We start from the raw sequence: 25,841 nt of genomic DNA, 5'->3' as shown, positions 1-25,841 counted from the left end.
CTAAGCCACGTGCTGGGGTGTGATGCTGCTGATCAACCCTGTCTAACTCTCTAGATGTGTGACTGTGGAAAGAGGCAGCATGTGAGTGCATCAACCCTTTTATAGTGTTTATGTCATGCCCCCTTGTGGTGATGCCACCTCTGAGTGTCCTGACTGCCCATTGGTTGTGTCCTATTCTGAGTGTTCATTGGTTGCATGTTTGCATATCATGACAGGGGTTAGATGGGAAAGTGGAGTAGAAGACCAGTCATGATCATGTTGAATGGTGGAGCAAAGTCAAGGGTATATAGAGTCCTCTTGCTCCTATTTGTAATGCTCTTTTGCTCTATTTGTAGCGGATCTTTTTAATATGGATTTGATGTAATCAATAACATTCCAGCAGTAAGGGAACCAACTTTATCATTGAAAACAATAATGCAATGGGGTGTTCAACACATATTGGAAAATCTATTCCATCTTGACCCAAGATTTTGTAAATTGTTAAGGAATATTTGGTGAAAGAGGGGCTCCTGACTGTTTAGCCAGGGCGGGAGAATTGCTGTGTCGATGCGCGGTCCACAGAAGAACATTTCAAGTGTGGAAATCTGCCACTCTCTTAAAATATGCTTTCCAAGCAGAACAATGGGGTGGATTCAAGATGCTAATAACCAGCATCTTTGTCTTCTACAAATTGTAAGGTACTGCATTTCCTGATATGACGAGAACTACGGCCAGCTCAAGTGTAAAAAAACAAAACCTCTTTATTTATCTTATCTGGAGCAAGTCAGTTGGTGAAACTGGTTCATTCTCAAGCACTTGGGCACGTCAATGAAGGGAAATAAAGCAGATTGCGAACACTGACAGTTGCACAAGTGGTATTTCAGATTGTGAAACTATGGATTCTTAAGAATAGAAGCATAGAAAATGGGAACAGCAGTAGGCCATTCAGCCCTTCTAGCCTTCTCCGCCATACACCGTGATCATGGCCATTCCTCTTTTTCAACAGCATACTCCGCCACTCACCCCATATCCCTCAACACTTTTAGAGTTTAGAAATCTATCAACCTCATTCCTTTTTTAAAAAAGTGTACCCAATTTCCAATTAAGGGGTAATTTATGTAGCCAATCTACCTAGTCTGCACATCTTCACATTTAGGGCAGCACGGTAGCATGGTGGTTAGCATAAATGCTTCACAGCTCCAGGGTCCCAGGTTCGATTCCCGGCTGGGTCACTGTCTGTGTGGAGTCTGCACGTCCTCCCCGTGTGTGCGTGGGTTTCCTCCGGGTGCTCCGGTTTCTTCCCACAGTCCAAAGATGTGCGGGTTAGGTGGATTGGCCATGCTAAATTGCCCGTAGTGTCCTAAAAAGTAAGGTTAAGGGGGGGGTTGTTGGGTTACGGGTATAGGGTGGATACGTGGGTTTGAGTAGGGTGATCATTGCTCGGCACAACATCGAGGGCCGAAGGGCCTGTTCTGTGCTGTACTGTTCTATGTTCTATCTTTGCGTTAAGGGGGTGAAACCCACACAGACACGGGGCGAATGTGCAAACTCCACACAGACAGTGACCCAGAGCCGGGATTCGAACCCGGGTCCTCAGCGGCGTAGGCAGCAGTGCTAACCATTATGCCACCGTGCTGCCCCATCAATCTCCTTCCTAAATAAATTCAGTTACTTGGCCTACACAGCCTTCTGTGGTAGAATTACTAATATTCTATTCCTTAGCCGCTGAGGAATAATTGAATGCATTAATTAAAAGGTTGAGTCAGTTTATCACTTTTCTGTAATCTGATTAACTGAAATTAACAATAAAAGAATGAATAAAACAGGCGGACAGATAGACATACAAGCCAAGTAGGGAGAGGGGAACAGAGAATGAGAAGAGATTCTGTTATGCGGAAGAAGGAAAGAAACAAAGTTATACCTTGTATATATTTTGTTAACCTGTTTAAATCTACCCTATGCATCAGTCAATGAGAAAAGCCCAGGGTTTTGGCAATGGAGCTATTGTCACAAGTAGGCTTCAATGAAGTTACTGTGAAAAGCCCCTAGTCGCCACATTCCACCGCCTGTTCGGGGAGGCTGGTACGGCAATTGAACCGTGCTGCTGTCTTGCCTTGGTCTGCTTTCAAAGCCAGCAATTTAGCCCAGTGAGCTAAACCAGCCCCTAACCAGCTGAAGTGCACAATAGATAGCAGCAGGAGTAGATCACATAGCTCTATTGATCCTGCTCAACCATTCAATATAATAATTCTGGACTTGGGCTTCAACTCCGCTTTCCCACCTACTTCCCATATCCCTTAATTCCCTGAGACACCAAAAATCCATTGACCCCAGCTTCCAATATAGTCAATTATGGAGCATCCACAGTCCTCTGGGTTAGAGAATTCCAAAGATCCACAACCTTTTGTGTGAAGAAATTTGTCCTCATCTCAATCCTAAAAGATCATCCCATTATCCTGAGAATATGTTCTAGATTCCCCAGTCAACAGAAACAATCCCTCAGTGATATATTACACCCAACTCCACAAGCCCTTATCAACTAGGATTGGAATTGTGGCAGATCCAGGTAAGCCAGTTTATAGGGCTCAGCAGCTTGGCCCTGAAAGTTACTGATGGAAGGGAGAGGAATCAGGAGACAAGTAATTGAGGAGGAGTTTCTTTTTAGTCGTTGTTCCAGTGAAATCCAGGGCATTGAGATAATCGGTAAATTGATGACCATGTCCCAGCTTTGATGTGGCATCAGCGAAACAATTTCTTCTCCTCCAGGCTCCACATTTGGTAGGTTTTTAAGCCTTACCTTTATGTTTCTTCCACTTCCTCCAGTGGTCCCATAGATCAGTGTTTTTCAAACTTTTTTGCCCGGGACCCATTTTTACCAACCAGCCATCCTTGGCAACCCACGCCAGCCGACCTTCACCACCCACCATTTTCACTTACCTTTGATGTGACAGGTGAGCTTGCTTGGTCCTCACGCTCTCACTTGCTTTGTTATTCAATGCGACATTTCCGATAATGACTTCCGCTGACGATTTAAGATCTCACTGCACTCGTTGAAAAACAAAAAGGTTTGTCCTCAAACCCACCATGTTTAGTCTTCAAATGTCTTTGAGGTCTTGAGGGTTTTAAACGTTCATTTGCCATTGCTTTCCTTCATATAACACACATAAACTCTGAATCCTGATTTGCAGTGGCACAATTAATAACCCATACCTCAAGAAATCATCTTTATGCTGCTTTGTTCCTGTTTCCAGCTTCTTCTTCGTGGGTTGTTCACCAGAGGCCCTGGAGTTCACACCAGCGCCACTGGCAGCTGCAAAATGGAGTAATCTCTCTTGAGCCCAGAGCATTTGACATCAGCGTATAGGGCGCGTGATCGGCTCTCTGCTGCAACGTCCAGTGGCAGGACTCCGTTGTTTGCTGAAAAACACTGGCCCTGGTCAGCGTGCCACGTCAGGAGGTGGTGGTCCACCTCGCTGGGCTCCGGGCCTGCTCACTGCTTGATTCGGCACCTATGTGCGGATTGGCCGGCAATCTCAAAAGTCCATTGCACCAGCATTTTAAAAGTCGGTCACGGCCATTGGGCATCCCTCCCGTGTTTGAGAATGCCGTGACCCTCATGGAACATGCCTGCGACCCACCTACACCTGAGTTTGAAAGCCCCTGCCTTAGACTGCTGTAGACTTGTTGGAGTACCCTTAGTTCAAGAACAGGTGGATTTGTGCTCAGTTTGATCGGTAGGTTCTACTAAATCCAGAGGCCCCTTCATTGCATTGGGCCAGTGCTGCTTTTAAGCAGCAGTCAGGGGTCAATATAACAATGGCTGTGCTGTTGGTGGATATCAATTACATCGTCCCGCGTCCACCAAATGGCATATGTTGCACTCATTTTACTCCCCAAGTAACTGGCAAAATGCATATCAATTTGTACCTCCTAAAGAATTTCTTGTGAGCATTGCCATAGTGTTGCTTCCGGCTAAAGATTTCAAAACAAACTGGAAATTGAATTGTTAACAGATTATTTCACTGAATTTTATTTCAGTCAGACTGTTACATTTGGCAACTATGCCTTGTATAGTAGAAACAACTCAATTTAGCCTTTATTATCAGCCTGTGACTGATTTGAGAATTTTGGTTTATTTTTCCAAGTTATTTCAACCAAGCTGGAAGGACAATATAAATTATGTGTTTTGTCCTGACGGGCCTTTGTCCATGTCAATCCTGACAAGCTCACTCTGCTGTTAAATTCAATTCAAAACCACTTCTCTTCGGAGAATAAAAATGAATCATTTCTGGGATTTGAGGTAACCTTTTGTATCGCAACTCGGACACTGGGTAATCGAGGAAAGCCTGAATGTTTTATGAGGTAATTTTGGTTATGGAAATGTATAATTCTTAAAGGTTATTGCTGGAAGTTTCCTAATGGGGCCTTCTAATCAGCCTGTATGATTGGTGGAATATTGGCATGAAATCCTATAAAAGCTATAGCAGCCAATTGGTAGAACCTTCAATGGAATTCCTGGGTTATAAATTGGCAATCATGTAATTAACCCACTAAAGTAGGAATTTACAAGCTGACGATAGAGAGGATGGTCGAGTGTCTCTGACTGAGAGTCCAGCCTTTTAACATTAGAGCTGCTGAATAATTTATCAGAAAGCATGCTGATATAACCAAATTTCACACTATATAATCACATTTTTAAAACACATAACCATTGTCACGTATTATTTTAAATTGTCGCGTATTGTAAAATATTTATGTTCACCTTCTTGTAATCAATTGTCTGGATCATTGCTGTTTCAAAGTTGCGTGTTCCCTTCAGCTGCATCTTCTCCCATAGTGCTTTAAGAATTTGTACTGATGCATCCTGGGAGGACAAGGGACTTGCTGAACAGCTCTGCAAAAGGCAAGACACCATAGATAGGAGGTATGAGAGGCGCACTCCACTCAAAATCACAAATAAGTTTTAAATGTACATGGTTCTTAAATAAATACAGTCAGTTTCAAACAATGAAATACAAAGTCAGGAAAGTTCCTCAGTAAATATTGTGCAATACGCCTTGGAACAGCTATGACTAATGCTGGCAAAACAAAATTCTCAACAAAAGCATATCATTGTTCATTGCTATAAGTCTGGGAAGAGATTCGTCATTTGTACTGCTTAGGAGATGGGCACAGAACTCAAAGCAAATGCTCAAATTAATTCAGTGGAAATTACAAGCTATTATTTGAACCACTTTGCAGAGCAGCTAGAATAAACAAAGAGCTGAGTTCAAGAAACAAGAGTGTAATGGAAAAATATGGAAAAAGCAGAAAGGAATATAAAAATAGTATTTAAAACATTAATGATAATTCTATCATGTATGTGTGCAAAGGAACCCTGGCATGATCAACCTGGCACCCAAACACCTTGGCACTGACAGCCTGGCACCCTATCATTGGGACTCTCGGGGGGCATCCGATGGCCTGGGAGAACCCCCTCTTTAATTGCAATAAAGCCTGGCCCACATTTGCATAGACCAGTGCTAAGTGGCGCCATGGAGAGGTTTCCAGGAGTCAATGCTAGTTTCCAGGTCTCATGAAAATCTGGCACAGACATATTTAAATGAACCAAAGGTGAGTTTGAGATCGCAATCTTTTGTGAGGTGTAAAGAGATCTCGCGAGGTGGTCCGAGTGTCGCTCTTGCGGGATTTAACGGGCTTGACATGTCACTGAGTTGGGCGCGATGAGGTCATTTTATCGCGCCCTAGATGTTTATGTTGTGTTGATGGGAAAACTCCCTGTATAATGTTTCAATACATAATTGTGTTTCCATTTTTAATGATTTATTAGCAGCTTAAGGCATAGTAAGTCGGATGATGCATGGTTTCATAACAACAAGATTATTGTTCTATGTAATTGTAAATGTGTTAATTAGCTGTTCATGTGCATCTAGAACATAGAACATACAGTGGAGAAGGAGGACATTCAGCCCATCGAGTCTGCACCGACCTACATTAAGCCCCCACTTCCACCCTATCCCCGCAACCCAATAACCCCTCCTAACCTTTTTGGACATTAAGAGCAATTTAGCATGGCCAATCCACCTAAGCTGCACGTCTTTGGACTGTGGGAGGAAACCGGAGCGCCTGGAGGAAGCCCACACAGACATGGGGAGAACGTGCAGACTCCGCACAGACAGTGACCCAGCGGGGAATCGAACCTGGGACTTTGGCGCTGCGAAGCCACAGTGCTATCCACTTGTGCTACCGCGCTGCCCATGTTGAAGATGGCCTGTCACTTCAAGCCACAGAGTCCAGTTGCTGTAAGTAACACCTTCCTAAGGTTAATGGTGATGAATGTGTGCAAATTAACTTCTAAATTCCGGAGTTTGAGTCAGAAGGGACCAGCATGAAATTTGTTAAAAATATTTTTATCTATTAAGTAGAATAGATTCAAAACGTGTGTGTGTGTGTATTGAATGATATATTGGAAAGGCAAGGTGTAATACACGTGTTTTGCCATTTTGTGGGCTCGTTCACCATGGGTGCAAATCTCATTGTGGCTGCTAGCTTTCATGAGAGGGCAATAATGGGATTTGCAGCAGTAAGATCTCAGTTTGAGATTGTCCATGCCCCCCGGTGGTGGCATAATCAGGTTCACATCCAGCGAGGATACCCTGGAGGTGCCAAGCTGGCAGTGTCAAATGCGGGCAGGAGTGGAGCCAGGGGCAGGGCCTCAGGGAACCCCATTAGGAGTTCTCATTTTGTTTGTGTTGGCGCTGATTGGTGGAGGGATGGGTGGGGTGGGTGGTGAGCCGGGAACTGTGCCCCAATGACGGCAACGATTGAGGGGTGGAGCAGAGGAGAGAGCTGATGCCCCGGAATGATCTCCCCATGCTGGCAATGATGGCGGGGCGGGGGGGTGGAGAGAGCGAGGGTGACGTCCCGATGCTGGGGGAGGAGGGGTGGGGATGATGCCTCGATGCCGGTGATGACGGAGAAGGAGGGGGGGAAATAATCTCCCGATGCTGACGATAATGGGGGGGGGGGGGGGTGCCGGCATTTGCAGGGAACGTCACACCCTTATGTCTGCATGGTGTGGGAGAGGTGATCCAAACAGAGTGATGGAAAGAAAGTTGGTCCTCTGTCTTCAAGGATTGGGTATGTTTCCATGGGGTTGGGCCGTCTTTACTTTGACTTTGAGATCAAGGAGCCCTTTAAAACAGTGCCCCAGTCTCTGTGGATCCAGGTTTACCGGCTCTATCAGGTCTTGCCCTGCCAGAGCGACGGCGCATAACACAACCTACTGCTCTTTTTCTACAAAGTGTCAGAAGATCTGGAGTGAAAATCTGGCTGTGTTTCTGGGTTGAAACACATCGGTTTTCAGTTATTACCTAAACTTTGCAATTTTTCATGAAATTTCTGCCTATTGACGGGTTTCCTTGTAAGATTTTAAAACAGAGAATAGTACTTATTGTTTACATCCTATGTAAATAAAAAGTGCTCTGAGTGTCTCACACACAGACACCCATTTAAGTGTTTGTACAAGACCCTGTTACCCAACTATAACATACGTGTAAGTAGCTTAAAAGTCCAATAGAAATCAGTGACCTATAGATCTCATAAATGGTTTCAGTCTAGGCTTAGGTTTGATCGCCTTTCTAGATTGTGCATCAATACGATTTAGGATGTTGACAGATGATTTTTGTTTTCTGATGTAGACAGCAGCTGCTGGGTGATTTTAATACACTGCTTGCAGCATGGGGATGGTCAAACAGGCAGGGCTCAAACTTACAGAGCGGATTAAGGGAGAGAGTGAAAGAGATAAAAGAGAGCGAGACCTTCCTACCTCCATGTCATCGTCTTATGCACTGTGGCCTGGAGAAAAGCAATTTCTTAAAACAAAAAAGGGGATTCGTGACTCATCACATGATCCCCTCTCACGAACTGACCACCGACTCAAACATGGGATGCAATTTAACAGAAATATTTCTAAGTATCATTTTGGGTGTGATTGGTGGGGTGTTTCTCAACGGCCAGTTTAGCCAGAACGGGCCCCTTATTCTTATTGCTGGAAATGAGCCCCCACCTGCTTTTCGCAAATACAAAGAACAAAAAAAAGTACAACACAGGCACAGGCCCTCCATCCCTCAAGCCTGTGCTGATCAAGATGCTCGAATTAAAATAAAACCTTCTGCCCTTACTCGGTCTGTATCCCTCTATTTCCTCCCTACTCATGTACCCATCCGGATGCCTCTTAAATGTTGCTAATGTACCTGCTTCCACCACATCTTCTGGTAGCGTGTTCCAGGCACCCACCACTCTCTGCATGAAAAACTTACCCCTCACATCTCCCTTAAACTTTCCCCCTCTTCCTTGAACCTGTTCCCCCTTGTAATTGACACTTGAACTCTTGGCAAAAGCCTCTGACTATCCACTCTGTCTATGCCTCTCATAATTTTTTAGACCTCTATTAGGTCTTCCCTCGGCCTCTGTCTTTCCAGTAAAAACAATCCTAGTTTATTCAACCTCTCCTCGTAGCCAACACCCTCGAAACCAGGGAACATCCTGGTGAACCTTCTTTGCACTCTCTCCAAACCTTCCATATCCTTCTGATAATGTGGTGAAAAGAACTGCACACAATACTCCAAGATACTTCACAATACGTCTAACCAAGATTTTGATTTCCCAACTCCTGTATTCAGTGCCCAGCCTGATGAAGGCAAGCATGCTTATGCGTACTTAATCACCTTGGCCACCTGTTTTGTCACAGTTAGGGGCCTGAACGTCCAGATCCCTCTGTACTTTAATGTTCCTAAGGATTCTGCCATTTACAGTATAAGTCAAACCTACATTTGATCCTTCAAAATGCATCACCTTGCATTTGTCCGGATTAAACTCCAACTGCCATTTCTGTGCCCAAGTCTCCAATCTATCTATATCCTGTTGTATCCTCTGACAACCCTCAGCACTATCAGCAACTCTGCCAATCTTTGTGTCATCCGCAAACTTACTAATCAGACCAGCCACATTTTCCTCGAGATCATTTATATACACTACAAACAACAGAGGTCTCAGCACTGATCCCTGCGGAACACCACTAGCTACAGATATCCATTCTGAAAACCACCCTTCCACCACTACTCTCAGTCCTCTATAACCAAGCCAGTTCTGTATCCATCTAGCCAGCTCACCCCGAATCTCATCTGATTTTAGTTTTTGTACCAGTCTGCAATGTGAGATCTCGTCAAACACCTTACTAGTCCATATAAATTGCATCCACAGCCCTTCCCTCATCAATTTTCTTTGTCACCTCTTCGAAAAGCTCAATCACATTGGTGAGACATGACCTTCCTCACACAAAACCATGCTGCCTGTCACTGACTGGACCATTTTCCTCCAAATGTGCATATATCCTGTCCCTCAGTGTCGTTTCCAAAGTTTCAAGACCACTATTGTCAGGCTCATCGCCTATAAATTGCTGGATTATCCCTGCTTCCTTTCTTAAACATTGGCGATTCTCCAGTCCTCTGGAACCTCATCTGTGGTCAAAGAGGATGTGAAGGTATCTGTTCAGGCCCCAGCTATTTCTCCCCTTGCCTCCTACAGGAACCAGGGAAAGATCCCATCCGGCCCCAGGGACTTGGCTACGTTAATGCAATTTAGGATACTCAACACTTCCTCCTTTGACAGGTTGATGTTCTTAAGAGCGTTCACACACCTATCCCTGATGTCAACATCCATCATGCCCTTCTCTCTGGTGAATACTGATACAAAGTACTCATTAAGGATTTCACCCACTTCGTGTGGTTCCACACACAACTTCCCCCCATTGTCCTTGAGTGGGCCTAATCTTTCTCTTGCTATTCTCTTCCTCTTAATATATGCATAAAAAGACCTGGGATTAACCTTGACCATGTTTGCTAAAGACATTTCATGGCCCCTTTTAGCCCTCCTAATTCCATGTTTAAATTCCTTCCTACTTTCTGGCTGACTCACCCTCTGATTCTCCAGAATCACACCTTGGCAGCTCACCACTAAGAAGGACCTGTTTTTAAACACTCCTTCCCAGTCAATACACAAGCATGGCAGTGGGTAGACCTGCTCCTCGCTTTGACAGTGCCGACCTGGCCAGGCTTCTAGATGCTGTGGATGCTAGATGGGACATCATGTTCCCCCGAGGGGGTTGGAGGACCAGCAGCAGGGTCACCAGTACTGCCTGGGTGGCAGTGGAAGCAGCTGTCAGTGTGGGCAGCATGACCAGGAGGACCGGCGTCCAATATAGGAAGAAGACCAACGACCTCCACTGACTGCAAGGCATCTCTCCAGGCATCAGTTCGGGCTGCCACCCCTCAAATTGCCAACTCCACCCCCCCTGACAAATCACCAGCTGGCACCTCGCACCCTCCCCATATCTGATCTTCGCGTTTGCTCCTCAGTACCCCCTGGCACCCACCAGCCCTCTCACTGACTAGATGTTCATTCTCTCACAGGATCTCCATCTGATGGGGCCGGATGATCCCAATGTTGTTTCCTGCCCCCCCCCCCCCCCCCCCCCACCCCTACAGCTACCCAGGAGAGCTCGGAGACCACTATCAAGGCATCACCGCTATCACTCCCACCTTCCACCAGTGCAGAGTCACACACCTCGATGGGCAACATTAGTGGACAGGCACAATCTGGTGAGCACCACACAGTTGCACATCAGATGGAGGTAGGAACATCCAAGGGAGATAGCAGCTGGACGTCTGCTGGAGCCCAGGACTCTGGACAAGTTTATCCCACAGCTAATGCAGATGCTAGGACTTAGCCATAAGATTCAGCGACATTCCAGCGAGTGCACAGACAATTGGAGGAGTCCCAAAGGCTATGGGCGCAAGAGATGATGCTGACAATGTATAGCAGCGAGGTCAACATGGCTAGGGTGACAACTGCAGTGGAAAGCCTGTCGCATTAAGTCAGCATCTTGAGTGGTGGTGTCCAAGGCATGGCTCAGTCTGTGAGGACTGTGGCGGAGGGCCTCAACATCATGTCCCAGTACATGAGGGACATTTTCCATACGCAGATGAACATTACTGAGGCACTGTAGAGTGTGGCCCAGTCACTGAGGGCATCGACACTATGGTGCAGACAATGGGGAGGCGCCAGGGCTGATAGAGCCAGATGACGCAGAGGCCTCTGGAAACCATTCCAGTTGCCCCTCCATCCCAGGAAGATCCCCAGGGTTCTAGGCCCCATCAAGGGGGAGAGAGTCCTGGACGCCAGCCCAGGGCCTGCCACCAAGGAGAAGACGGTGGTCTCCAGTTTTACCGAATCTCCCCCTTCCTGACAGTAGCACATCGCAATGACAGTGGGCAGAACAGGGTGGCACGGCAATGCCAGTGACACTGGTAAATCGGTTGGTGCCCTCAGGCTCCAGGCCCTCCACAGAATGTCCGCCATGGCCATCAAACGCCACAGGGTGTGGAAAGCAGCAGGCTGCCTCCACCTCTGATGTTCATCCTGGGAACACACCTAGACAAAGCAATGGACCATGTAAGATCAAAAAGATTGAGGATCACTGATTGGGCCATGAGGGAGGGTTCACAATCTGCAGCTAGGTGGAATGGAAATGTCCAATGTTCACCATTAAAACACGTTACACCTGATACATATGTAGCCTCTGTCGTGTTAATTTTCACAATGGACCTGCCTGCACCCCCTGTTCCCCTCCACTTGGGAGGGTGAAACAGGATAATCAGGAGAAGGGGGTAGGGAATGGTAGGGTCAGAGAATGGGGGAAGGAGGGGAATGTGGGAGAGGAGGAGAGAACTGGTGAAAGGAGGACAACTGGGGGGGAAGGAGGGGAATGGGGAGGAAGAGGGGAATGAGGGGGTGATGAGGGGAATGGGGGTTGGAGGGTGAGCTGATGGACAAAGCCTCATCCTATGAGAAGCGGGCATGAATGAAGGCCTCCCTGGTCCTCCAGGCAAGTCAGACCCTTGCCACTGCCTATCCTCTGCCCTCCGGCTCCTCCTATGGCTCCTCACTGGGCTCTTACACCGTCCCCTCCTGGTCCGGTTCCTCCTCCTCAGACGAGGCCGCATGTCTCTCCTCATCCAGCATGTCGGCCTGATGCTGTGCCAGGTTGTGGGGGGCACAGCAGACCACCATGGAGTGAGAGACCCTATGTTGGGTGCACCGTAGTGCATCACTAGAGCAGTCCAGGCATCAAAATCATATTTTGAGCAGTTCTTTGCACCTTTCAATGACAGCATGGGTGGCAACATGGGCCTCATTATATCAGATCGCCGCCTCGGTGTCCGGACTCTGCACTGGTGTCCTTAGCCAGGACCACAGCCTCCAAGAGCCAACTGTCATCCTGGGGTAGTCCTTGAAGACAGCAGGGATCTCTGAATGTCGCAGGTTGTACCTGGATGTCCCTGGGAAATTTGCACACACATGCAGGATCCTGAGGTGGTGGTCACACGTGAGTTGAACATTCAGGGAATTGAACCCCTTGTCGTTAATGAAGGGTGTTCTCTAATGCCCCAGTGTGCACAAGGCATGCCATCAATTACCCCCTGGACCTGGGGCATCCCAGTGATGGTGGAGAATCCTGCAACCCGAGCACCTTGGGCTTGTTCCAGCTTAAACTTGATATAGTCAGCTGCCCGGACATAACAGCGCATCCATGATCTCACGAATGCTTGTGGGCTGCAGCTTTGGAAATGCCACACACATTTCCGCTTGAGCCCTGGAATGAAATGGTGGATAGTAGTACAGGGCTGTGGTGACTTTCACAGCGACCGGGAGCAGGTGCCCTCCTCCTCCATGGCACAGGAGCCACACTGTCTCTTTGTTGAGATGGAGTTTCCTGCGGCACATGCAGTCTATCATCTCCTCTAAAGACCAATGATGCCTGTACTCCTTGGGCCGTCGCTGTGTCCCCCTCTGGGTTCCTCCTTAGCCTGATGGGTAGCTGGGCTTTTAGGGTGTGTGGTGGCCTCCTGCACATGCAGGTGCAGTCTGTATCGACACTGCTGCCGCCTTCTCCAGAGTCTGGCCTCCTGGGCTGCTACCAACACTGCGAGGGAAGCCTCTGTGGAACTGACATAACCAGCCATATTATTCTATCCGTAAGGAATTGGAGATGAAGAGGGACCGTCAATCAGTTAGGGCTTCCACCCCGTGACCCACAAATCCCCCAAGCCTCCCCCTATCCTTACGTGTCCCGCTTTCCACTGAGTCGGTTGTTCTGGAAAAACTAGCCCTGCACACTTACCCCTGGCCACAGCAGGGGCTGCTAGACGCCAGACCCCTGCCCTCCCCATGTGCCCTCCCCTGATCCACACACTTACCTTTTGGTGGAGAGGATATCCCTAGTGCTGAAGTCCAGTTCTGGAGTGTTTGATTGTTGGCTGCTGCCTCTGTGGAGCAAACTGTTCAGGCTTCAAAGTTTGGTTATGGTCTCTTATATCTTATAAAAAATTGTCCTTCTTTCCGGCTACAGAAAAGGAAGGAAACAGCAGAAGCAGCTTCCAGGCAGCTGCAGCCAGCAGCAGGAGCAAGAAGCAAACACAACCTGCAACTGGGAAGGGCTCCCACAGCTAACAAGGCCCATTCCTTATTAGCAATCGCCTTCAGTTGTGAAGTTAGAGGCTGCTCACGGGCAACGGGAGTTAAACCTGTCTGAACATTCTCCAAGCCCCAAACCCTCCTTTGGGAGCCGGAGCCCCACAGCCCTTGCTGCCTTGTGGAAATAATCTATATGTTCTTTTGCATTGCACGGAGGGGTGTCTTATATGGGCTGCTGCTGCAAACTCTTCACCTCCTTGACCTTGTCTGTCACCCCAACACGCCTTGGCGTGCCTTGTTGCCGTCGGTGGCCAGGTCCCCACTGGAGGTCCCTCTATGGAGGAGTTCTCTGCCTTAATCTTGGGGACCTGAAGTGGAGGGTCTTGTACGCAACAGTCCCATGCAACCATCGTCTGCACCGATTCATAGAGTTCCATGATGCATGCCTTTTTTGCGGCCTTGTTGAGCCCATGGACCATGTCTACATTAAATGTTTTTGGCTGCACCCCTCCTTTTTAGTTTCTTAACAAACCTGTTTTTACAATTTTGTTTGCACTTCAGTCCCATGCTCCTGATCCACGGGCACACAGAGAGGGGCAGGGAAGGAGGGTGACCTCCTCGAAAACTTGGGCCTGGCGAAACTTGCCATTAACAGGTCCAGGTGACCGAGGGAGTCGTCCAGCCTCACTTTCTGCCCCTCTTCTGTGGCTTCATTCACGGCTGGGTGTCCCTGGAGAGAACATGGCACCATCGTGTTCACTGGCACCATCAAGGCCTTCCACGCCTGGTGGGCACCGCAGAGTCTGGAGTATTTTATTGACACTCTTTTGTATAATAATAATCTTTATTGTCACAAGTAGGCTTACATTAACAGGGCAATGAAGTTACTGTGAAAATCCCCTAGTCGCCACATTCTGGCACCTGTTCGGGTACGCTGAGGCAGAATTCAGAATGTCCAATTCACTTAACACGTCTTTCGGGATTTGTGAGAGGAAACCGGAGCACCCGGAGGAAACCCACACAGGTACAGGGGGAACGTGCAGACTCTGCACAGACAGTGACCCAAGTGGGAATTGAACCTGGGACCCTGGCGCTGTGAAGCAACAGTGCTAACCACTGTGCTACCGTGCCGCCTAACCACCGTCTTTGGATTAAGTTTTCAAATTCCCTTTGTTTTTTTTTGTTTAGGGCAGTGCCCCTTAAAGGAGCAGCACCTTTTAATTTGTTCCTCAATTTGTTTACTTTACATGAATTAGTTGGAACTTTTTTGAGTTCAAAGGGAGTTAAAATAACCTTCTGTATATAACCATGAACAGGGCTCTGTCCTGGATGTTTTGGTAGGACAGACAGGCAGCAGCTGTAGTTACACCTGTTATGGGTAACCACAACACTTAAATATGGCTTGAAGGCCTCACATACGAGAAGCCCCAGCCCCCACCCCTCCCCCGGGCCTGGAATACTTCAGCCCCCTGACCCAACTCAACAACCCCCACCACCCCGAGAACTTGAGGCCCCTTGCGCTGCATCCAGGAAATGGCTACCCACCTCCTCAGTTTCTCTCAGTAGCCATTGTGGCAGCTTTACATTTTTAAAAAGGAGTACTAAACGACGTCTTTGTGATTTATCGCTGGAGAGCTGGTTAATTCCCGGGAGGCCGTTACATTTTACTTCAATCTCGCTAATGAGATGGATATTAATGCAAATTGGGGTCAATGATTATGCTCGCCATATTCAGTGATTAGCACTGCTGCCTCATGCGGCAGGGACCCGGTCTTGGGTGACGGCCTGTGTGGAGTTTGCACTTTCTCCCCGTGTCTGTTGCAGGAGGGGGCGCATACGGTCGGGGTTGGGCCCTAGAACTCCGTTTTCCATGACATGGCCGAGGATGGCTAGTCAGGTTGTGCGGAAAACGCATTTCTCCTTGTTGTAGGTGAGATTGAGGGCGGTTTGGAGGAACTTCTGAAGGTTAGCGTTGTGGTCCTGCTGATCGTGGCCACAGATGATGATGTTATCCAAGTACGGGAATGTGGCCCGCAGCCCTTACTGGTCAACCATTCAGTCCATCGTTCTTTGGAAGATTGAGACCCCGTTGGTGACGCCTAAGGGGACCCGGAGGAAGTGGAAGAGCCGGCCGTCTGCCTCAAAGGCCGTGTAGTCGTGGTCTTCTGGGCGGATTGGAAGCTGGTGGTATGCGGACTTCAGATCTATCGTGGAGAAAACCCGGTAGTGTGCAATCGGATTCACCATGGCCGCTATACGGGGAAAGGCGTACGCATTGAGTTGCGTGTACCGATTTATGGTTTAGCTGTAGTCTCCAACCATCCCGTTCTTTTCCCCGGTCCTGATGACCACCAGTTGGGCTCTCCACGGGCGATTACTGGCCTCGGTGATCCCTTCCCTCAAGAGCCGCTGGACCTCCGACTTGATGAAAGTCCTGTCCTGGGCACTGTACCACCTGCTCCTGGTGGCGACGGGTTTACTGTCGGCGGTGAGTTCGCGAAGAGTGAGGGAGGGGCGACCTTAAGGGTCGCGAGGCTACATACGGTGAGAGGGGGTAGGGGTCTGCCAAACTTCAGGGTCAGGCTTCTGAGGTTGCACTGGAAGTCCAGTCCTAACAGGAGAGGAGCGCAGAGATGGGGGAGGACATAGAGTTTAAAATTGGCGTGCTCGGTGCCCTGTATCGTGAGGTTCGCGACACAGTACCCCGGATCTGCACCGAATGTGATCCGGACGCGAGGGAGATTGTTTGGGATGCGGGGGAAATCTGGATAGAGCAGCGCCTTACCGTGTCTGGATGTATGATGCTCCCAGAGTTAAACAGACAGGGCATTTCGTGCGCATTGACCCGGACGGTCATCATCGAGTTCTTGAGATGCTTGGGCCGTGACTGGTTGAGTGTGGCAGCGCTGAGCTGCGGGTAGCCGGCGTGGTCAGAGGTAGCAGGGTGGTCCCAAGATGGTGGCCCCCGTCGGTCGCACGTGTTGGGCAGCATTGAAGATGGCGGCCAAGATGGTGGCCCCCGTCGGTCGCACGTGTCGGGCAGTGTTGAAGATGGCGGCCAAGATGGCGGCCCCCGTCAGTCGCACGTGTCGGGCGGCGTTGAAGATGGCAGCCAAGATGGCGGCCCCCATGAGTAGCATGTGTTGGGTAGGGTTAAAGATGGCGGCCCCCACGGGTAGCACAAGGCGGATGACGCATCAGAAGGGGCCGGTACCGGCAGCCATGCTGCGGAGTCTGCGGGCCTGTGATTCGGGCCTGCGATTTAGGAGCTCTGGGTCGGGCCAAACAGACTTTTGCAAAATGTCCTGTCTTGCTGCAGTCACTGCAGGTTGCGTACCGGGCCGGGCAACGCTGCCTGGGGTGCTGGTTCTGACCACAGAAATAGCAGGGCAGCTCCCCGGGTTGGGCAGGCAGCCGTGCGGCACAGGCCTGGGATACCCTCTGGTCGGGTGTCCACAAGGGAATCGCGTGGTCGGAGGGGAAAGCATTTAAGCGCTGGAAAGCTACTTCTAAGGAGGTGGATAGTTTTACCGTCTCTTCTAGGTCGTGGGCGCCCTTTTTGAGCAGACACTGTCTGACATAATTGGACTGGACTCCAGCTACACAGGTGTCCCGTATGGCGAGTTCCATGTGCTGCGAGGCCGTGGACTCCCTGTAATTGCAGTTTTGAGTGAGTGCCCTCAGGTCGCGTAGGTATTCCTCCAGCGATTCCCCGGGGCGGTGACGAGTGGTGAGGAGATGTCGCGCGATCACTTAGTTCACCGGCCTCACGTAATGTATTTTCAGGATCGCGACCGCGTTTGCGTACGTGGTCACTTGCTCGATTAGTACAGAGATTCTGTGGCTCACCCGGGCATGGAGGAGACTTAGCTTCTGTTCCTCGGTGACAGCGGGCGAGGAGGAGGCGGCAAGGAAGGCCTCAAAGCAGCGGAGCCAGTACGAAAAGATCCCCTTGGCTTCGGCTGCCTGTGGGTTGAGTTCCAGTCGGTCAGGTTTGAGGATGGCTTCCATTGCAATATCTTAGCGTATTAAATTGATGCGACCATCGATTCACACGAGACGGAGAGTTGAAGTGAATGTGGTGATCACAAGTTAACTAGATGCAATACAACTGAGCAAACACTAGAGGGGGCACGGGAGAGCCATATAAATAGACGGGGACAGGAAGTGAGGACACATTTCACGGAGGGCAGAACTTGGAGCAGGACACAGATACACACCAGCAAGTAGCACTGAAGGTAGCCGTAGGTAACAGCTCTAAAGAGAGAACGAATTCACAATAAAGCATCTTCTCCACATTTGAGACTACGAGCTTTATTAAGACACGAGGAACAACACATGGTACCCAGGAGTGGCTTCAGACGCTTACTACAGGACAACTCAGTGGCAGATACAGAAAGCTCAAAATGGCATGGAAATCTCCTACTGGACATTTGACTTGGGAAGACATCGCTAATTCGAGGATGTGGATTGGATACCCAGATCAGCTGGACCAGACTGGCGTTGTAAGAAATGTCTGGAAAAGGTTTAAACAAATGTTTGATATTTATCTCACAGCTAATGATGTACAAGAAGCCTCAGACAACATTAAAATAGCAATTCTCACCGCAGGGCCTGTAAATAGGAAAGTGTATAATGGATTTAAATACTCAAAAGATGAAGACAGAAACAGCTTACAAACGTTACTAAACAAATTTGAAGAGTACTGTGAGAAATTTGAACAGCAAGGCATGCTCAGAGTCCAAACTGCACAGAGACTGAGTGATGCAAAACTTAAAAAATCACGAAAAGAACAAGAAATCGCGAATGAAAAGTACAGATCAAAAAGAAGAAATAACAAGAATTTCTCACAAAGCCAAAATGCTGAAACCCTGTCCAGATCGGGAAGAGAAGATTACTTACAACTTTTAGAAATCCAGTCCTGGTGGGAAATAAAAATCCCTGAAATCCGCGAAAAAATGGCGTCGGAGCACATTTTGCAGTCTCCGGTAAGCAAAGAACTACAAATCGCGTCTGCGCATGCACCGGAACCGGAAGCCGCGCATGCGCAGTTTAAAAAAGATCGCGGTGCCGATCGTTATGCGCATGCGCAAGCCGCGCATGCGCAGTCAAAAAAAGTCTTGGTCGCGGATCGTCATGCGCATGCGTAAGCCGCGCATGCGCAATGGACACAGAACCGCACAGGGAAGGAAAGCCGATTTGCGCATGAGCAATTCATTCCTACGCGTGACGTCATGACGTCTGAGCATCCCGACCACGCCCACTTAAAAGGGAAATGCCCGAAAATTGAAAATAAGACACTTAAAGTGATAAACACAAATTTTCTTGCCTCAGAACACAGAAAAACGCCTGAACTTAAACCAACAGTTAAAAACAACTTGCACAACACCCTGAAAAAAGCAGTCTGCACCACCCAAAGTGAAAAGAACAAAAAGAATTCCCAAACAACAAAAGATGATTTGTTTTTCGAAGATTACCTCTCAGACATGGCTGAGACAGTCGGATATGCTTATCACAGCATCAGCGACACGGTCGCAAAGTTCAACACGAATCAACTCGTGGTAGAAGAATCCAACCAGGATGATTTGGTTTTCGAAGAATACTACTCAGACACAGCTGAGTCAGTCGGATATGCTTATCACAGCATCAGCGACACGGTCGCAAAGTTCAACACGAATCAACTCGTGGTAGAAGAAGCCAACGAAGATGAAATGGGTATCAAAGAATACTACTCAGACATGGAGGAGTTATTTGGACATGCTGATCACAGCATCAGCGACACTGTTGCAAAGCTCAACACGACTCTACTCATGGTAGATGAATCCAACACTATGATGCCATGGCAGCTCGTCGATACATTGGATGACAGCAAGACCCTAGACGAAGACGACGCCACACAGAGAGCACAGGAAGACTCCACAGAGCGAGCGATGACAGGCTCGACAGTGCGAGTGATGAAAGACTCCAAAAGGGATGCAAGCAAACACTCCCTGGCGAACACCATGCATGAACAAGACCATGCAGGTAAACCCGCTGTATCTGAGCAACCGCAAGCAGACTATGACAGTCTACCAAGCTCACAGGAACAAAAAGAAGACAATGCACCTCTACCCACTGCATGCGAAGACAGTGACAAGGTGATCACACTCGACGTACAGGATCACAGCGAGACTGACAGTTCTCAGCTTGTCTGTACCGACGCACAGAGCGAAAACAGTAACAAGGTGATCGCACTCGACGTACAGGATCACAGCGAGACTGACAGTTCTCAGCTTGTCTGTACAGAAGCACAGAGTCGGGCCACCCAACAGTCCAGAGAGACGATGCCGAAAGAAAACATGCAGATTTTGACTCCAGAAGAGGAGCACCTGGAGTCCAGAGAGACCAATCCAAAAGAAACCATGCAGATTTTGACTCCAGAAGAGGAGCACCTGGAGTCCAGTGAGACAACATCAACAGAAATCATGAAGATTTCAACTCCAGAAGCGGAGCACCAAGAGTCCGGAGACACCACGTCAACTGAAATCATGCAGATTTGGACTCCAGTAGAGGAGCGCCAGAAGTCCACAGACACCACGTCAATTGTAATCATGGAGGTTTTGACTCCAGAAGAGGAGCGCCAAGAATCCAGAGACACCGCGTCAAATGAAATCGAGAAGAATGTGACTCCGGAAGAGGAGCACCAAGAAAGCAAAGATGAGGAATCCAATTCTCCACAAATGATTGATGTCACCTGCACCGATGCAACATCAGATCATTCGCACCACTCTCGAGACGAAATGCTCAATGACTCAAATTATCCACTCGGGACACGAATAGAGTATAACAAGAAAAACAAAAGTCAAAAGAAGCACAGCAGAAACGGGACAAACAACAGCAAGAACAAAAGCAACATGAAGCGCGACAAGACCGACAACAATAGCAAGAAGCACAGCAGAAACGAGAATGACAACAGAAAGAACAAAAGCAACATGAAGCGCGACAAGACAAACAACAAAGTCAGGCACAAAGATAGCGACAACGACAGAGACAGAAACAACAAGAACGGCAACGAAAACAACAAAGTCAGGAACAAAGATAGCAACAACACCAAAGACAGAAACGACAAAAACAGCAACACGAACGGCAACGAAAACAACAAAGTCAGGAACAACGACAGTGCCAACACCAAAGACAGAAACGACAAAAACAGCAACAAGTACGGCAACGAAAACAACAAAAACAGGAACGACAGAAACAACAGCAATGAAACAACGACTTGTACACAATGGTACTACTTGGCACATGAAGGACAATGCCACAGCACACTGCAAAACGATGACAAGACTACAAACATGTCATGGGATGACGACGAATCGCACAAACTCACGTCTGCTCCAGAACGAGCAAGCACACCAGCATCCAAGGCGGATGAGACAATAAATCAACACCACAAGCACAGAAAAAAGTCCATGCCAGTCAACATCAGTGAGGTGACCATTCAAACACCTCGGGATGATGCATTGGGTACTTAAAATAACAAGGAACACCAACAACATTCACAGCGGACTTGCAATATCAATATCACCACGTCATCAACAACAAAAAGAAAAAAAAGCTCTGAACAAATTCATCAAGTTTGGACTCATAAATGTTTTTATTAAGATTGGACATATAAATACATTGGCTTTGTAAAATATGCAATAGCACCATCACCTGCATAGATACGCATATCATAAGTAACTGTTTTCTATAATTTTCTTTAACGATGTACAGAAAATATGTAAAGAGAAAAAGGGGGATGTGGTGATCGTAGGTTGACTAGATACAAAACAACTGAGCAAACACCAGAGGGAGAGCTATAAATACACCGGGACAGGATGTACAATTTTCTTTAACGATGTACAGAAAATATGTAAAGAGAAAAAGGGGGATGTGGTGATCACAAGTTAACTAGATGCAATACAACTGAGCAAACACTAGAGGGGGCACGGGAGAGCCATATAAATAGACGGGGACAGGAAGTGAGGACACACTTCACGGAGGGCAGAACTTGGAGCAGGACACAGATACACACCAGCAAGTAGCACTGAAGGTAGCCGTAGGTAACAGCTCTGAAGAGAGAACGAATTCACAATAAAGCATCTTCTCCACATTTGAGACTACGAGCTTTATTAAGACACGAGTAACAACACAGTGAACAGTGGTTTTAATCAGCTAGAACTGTGCCTGCCTGCGACTGCTCTGTACTGAGTGCTGCCTACGGGCTTATAGGTTTATATACCACCCCTGAGGGGGCGGAGCCCACAAAGGCATCAACATCATACAACACAGTAGAGTGGTGAATTGTGATAGCATACGTTCACCACAATTATCAATCACAATAAATATGGGGTTGGATTCTCCGCTGCCGGGATTCTCCATTAAGCTGGCAGCCCAGAGGTTTCCCAACGGTGTGGGGCTGCCCACAAAGGCAAACCCAGTGGCCGGCTGGCGAGACGGAAAATCCCAGTGGCGTGAGGGACGGAGAATCCCGCCCATGAGCTCCGATCAAAGGCAGGATGATAGGCAAGATAATGAAGACTGAACCTGCAGGCCAGCAGAACTGGTTTAGAAGGAAATCTTTGTGAAAAGCTAATACATGTTAGAGTGGCACTGCTGCCACACAGCACCAATGAACTCAGTTCAATTCCAGCCTTGGGTGACTGTGTGTAGTTTGCACGTTTTTTTCCCATATCTGTGTCGGTTTCCTCCCGGTGTTCCAGTTTACTCCCACAGTTCACCGATGTGCAGATTAGGTGGATTGGCCATGATAGGTTGTCCGTGAGTGTCCAAAGATGTGTAGATTGCGTTACGGGGTCATGGGGATAGGGCGGGAGGAGTGCGCCTATGTAGGCTCCTCTTTCGGAGGGTTGGTGCAGAGTCAATGGGCCGAATGGCCACCTTCTGCACTGTAGGGATTCTATGATTCTAGATGGAATGATAATTAAAGTCACAGAAAAGGCCAGTTTTTAACGAGAAGTTGTGGGGAGGAGGGTGGTGTTGGGGAATTGAGGCAGGGATACAGTTCCCTTGTTAAATTACTTGCAAAGAGCAAGAAATTAATTGTTATGTGAATATCCCAGGGACTGATGCCACATTCATTACCTGACTGCAGTCATCTTGGGGAGGGTTTAAACTAATGTGGCAGGGGGATGGAAAACCGATGCAGGAAGTTGGAAGGTAGTAAAACATGGACAGAAGCAAAAGGAAGTAAGGGGAAAAGTGCAAGGCAGAAAAGACATAGTCAAAAATCAAAAAGGGCGACAGTACAAGGTACAGTGACTGAGGGGAGCTCAGTGAATAGGCCCAGTAATACTAAAAGGAATAAAACTGGAGATGTTAAGATTCAAAACAGAGGTAAAAAAACCAACATAAGTGTACTTTACCTGAATGCTCGTAGTATTTGGAATAAAGTAAATGAGTTGATGGCTCAAATCATCGTGAATGACTATGATTTAGTGGGCATTACTGAAACATGGTTAAAAGATGGTCACGACTGGGAGTTAAATATCCGAGGGTATCAAACTATTCGGAAGGACAGAGTGGATGGTAAGGGCGCGGGTGTTGCTCTGATATTTAAGGACGCTATCCGGGCAATAGTAAGGGATGACATCGGTGCTATGGAGGATATGGTTGAATCCATTTGGGTGGAAATCAGGAATAGTAAGGCGGAAAAGTCACTGATAGGAGTAGTCTATCGGCCACCAAATAGTAACATTATGGTGGGGCAGGCAATAAACAAAGAAATAACTGATGCATGTAGAAATGGTACAGTAGTTATCATGGGGGATTTTAATCTACATGTCGATTGGTTTAACCAGGTCGGTCAAGGCAACCTTGAGGAGGAGTTTATAGAATGTATCCGCGACAGTTTCCTAGAACAGTATGTAATGGAATCTACGAGGGAACAAGTGGTCCTAGATCTTGTCCTGTGTAATGAGACAGGATTGATTCATGATCTCATAGTTAGGGATCCTCTCGGAAGGAGCGATCAGAATATGGTGGAATTTAAAATACAGATGGAGGGTGAGAAAGTAAAATCAAATACTAGTGTTTTGTGTTTAAACAAAGGAGATTACAATGGGATGAGAGAAGAACTAGCTAAGGTAGACTGGGAGCAAAGACTTTATGGTGGAACAGTTGAGGAACAGTGGAGAACCTTCCAAGCGATTTTTCACAGTGCTCAGCAAAGGTTTATACCAACAAAAAGGAAGGACGATAGAAAGAGGGAAAATCGACCGTGGCTATCTAAGGAAATAAGGGAGAGTATCAAATTGAAGGAAAAAGCATACAAAGTGGCAAAGATTGGTGGGAGACTGGAGGACTGGGAAATCTTTAGGGGGCAACAGAAAGCTACTAAAAAAGCTATAAAGAAGAGTAAGATAGAGTATGAGAGTAAACTTGCTCAGAATATAAAAACAGACAGTAAAAGTTTTTACAAATATATAAAACAAAAAAGAGTGGCTAAGGTAAATATTGGTCCTTTAGAGGATGAGAAGGAAGTTTTAATAATCGGAGATGAGGAAATGGCTGAGGAACTGAACAGGTTTTTTGGGTTGGTCTTCACAGTGGAAGACACAAATAACATGCCAGTGACTGATAGAAATGAGGCTATGACAGGTGAGGACCTTGAGAGGATTGTTATCACTAAGGAGGTAGTGATGGGCAAGCTAATGGGGCTAAAGGTAGACAAGTCTCCTGGCCCTGATGGAATACATCCTAGAGTGCTAAAAGAGATGGCTAGGGAAATTGCAGATGCACTAGTGATGATTTACCAAAATTCAGTAGACTCTGGGGTGGTCCCGGTGGATTGGAAATTAGCAAACGTGACACCACTGTTTAAAAAAGGAGGTAGGCAGAGAGCAGGAAATTATAGGCCAGTGAGCTTAACTTCGGTAGTAGGGAAGAATCTGGAATCTATCATCAAGGAAGAAATAGCGAAGCATCTGGATAGAAATTGTCCCATTGGGCAGACGCAGCATGGGTTCATAAAGGGCAGGTCGTGCCTAACTAATTTAGTGGAATTTTTTGAGGACATTACCAGTGCAGTAGATAACGGGGAGCCAATGGATGTGGTATATCTGGATTTCCAGAAAGCCTTTGACAAGGTGCCACACAAAAGGTTGCTGCATAAGATAAAGATGCATGGCATTAAGGGTAAAGTAGTAGCATAGATAGAGGATTGGTTAATTAATAGAAAGCAAAGAGGGGGGATTAATGGGTGTTTCTCGGGTTGGCAATCAGTAGCTAGTGGTGTCCCTCAGGGATCCGTGTTGGGCCCACAATTGTTCACAATTTACATAGATGATTTGGAGTTGGGGACCAAGGGCAATGTGTCCAAGTTTGCAGACGACACAAAGATGAGTGGTAAAGCAAAAAGTGCAGAGGATACTGGAAGTCTGCAGAGGGATTTGGATAGGTTAAGTGAATGGGCTAGGGTCTGGCAGATGGAATACAATGTTGACAAATGTGAGGTTATCCATTTTGGTAGGAATAACAGCAAACGGGATTATTATTTAAACGATAAAATATTAAAGCATGCCGCTGTTCAGAGAGACTTGGGTGTGCTAGTGCATGAGTCACAGAAAGTTGGTTTACAGGTGCAACAGGTGATTAAGAAGGCAAATGGAATTTTGTCCTTCATTGCTAGAGGGATGGAGTTTAAGACTAGGGAGGTTATGTTGCAATTGTATGAGGTGTTAATGAGGCCACACCTGGAGTATTGTGTTCAGTTTTGGTCTCCATACTTGAGAAGGGACATACTGGCATTGGAGGGTGTGCAGAGGAGATTCACTAGGTTAATCCCAGAGCTGAAGGGGTTGGATTATGAGGAGAGGTTGAGTAGACTGGGACTGTACTCGTTGGAATTTAGAAGGATGAGGGGGGATCTTATAGAAACATTTAAAATTATGAAGGGAATAGATGGGATAGATGCGGGCAGGTAGTTTCCACTGGCGGGTGAAAGCAGAACTAGGGGACATAGCCTCAAAATAAGGGGAAGTAGATTTAGGACTGAGTTTAGGAGGAACTTCTTCACCCAAAGGGTTGTGAATCTATGGAATTCCTTGCTCAGTGAAGCAGTTGAGGCTCCTTCATTAAATGTCTTTAAGGTAAAGATAGATAGTTTTTTGAAGAATAAAGGGATTAAGGATTATGGTGTTCGGGCCGGAAAGTGGAGCTGAGTCCACAAAAGATCAGCCATGATCTCATTGAATGGCGGAGCATGCTCGAGGGGCCAGATGGCCTACTCCTGCTCCTAGTTCTTACATTCTTACGTGACACATAAGAACATATCAGTCAATCAG

General features: G+C 47.4%; 1 protein-coding gene across 4 annotated transcripts in view; it reads right to left on the bottom strand.

The window, feature by feature from the left end:
• veph1 (ventricular zone expressed PH domain-containing 1) overlaps window positions 1–25,841 on the bottom strand; it is a 359,761-nt gene that overhangs the window by 76,170 nt on the left and 257,750 nt on the right. For all 4 annotated transcript variants that reach the window (XM_038816020.1, XM_038816021.1, XM_038816022.1 and 1 more), the window contains exon 12: window positions 4,742–4,873. In XM_038816020.1, coding sequence (XP_038671948.1) covers window positions 4,742–4,873 — 132 coding nt within the window. The remainder of the gene's footprint in view (window positions 1–4,741; window positions 4,874–25,841) is intronic.

The sequence above is a fragment of the Scyliorhinus canicula genome, chromosome 13, assembly GCF_902713615.1.
Source record: "Scyliorhinus canicula chromosome 13, sScyCan1.1, whole genome shotgun sequence".
Lineage (NCBI taxonomy): Eukaryota > Metazoa > Chordata > Chondrichthyes > Carcharhiniformes > Scyliorhinidae > Scyliorhinus > Scyliorhinus canicula.
The sequence above is the reverse complement of the archived record's forward strand: the minus strand, read 5'-3'. Positions and strand labels throughout refer to the sequence as shown.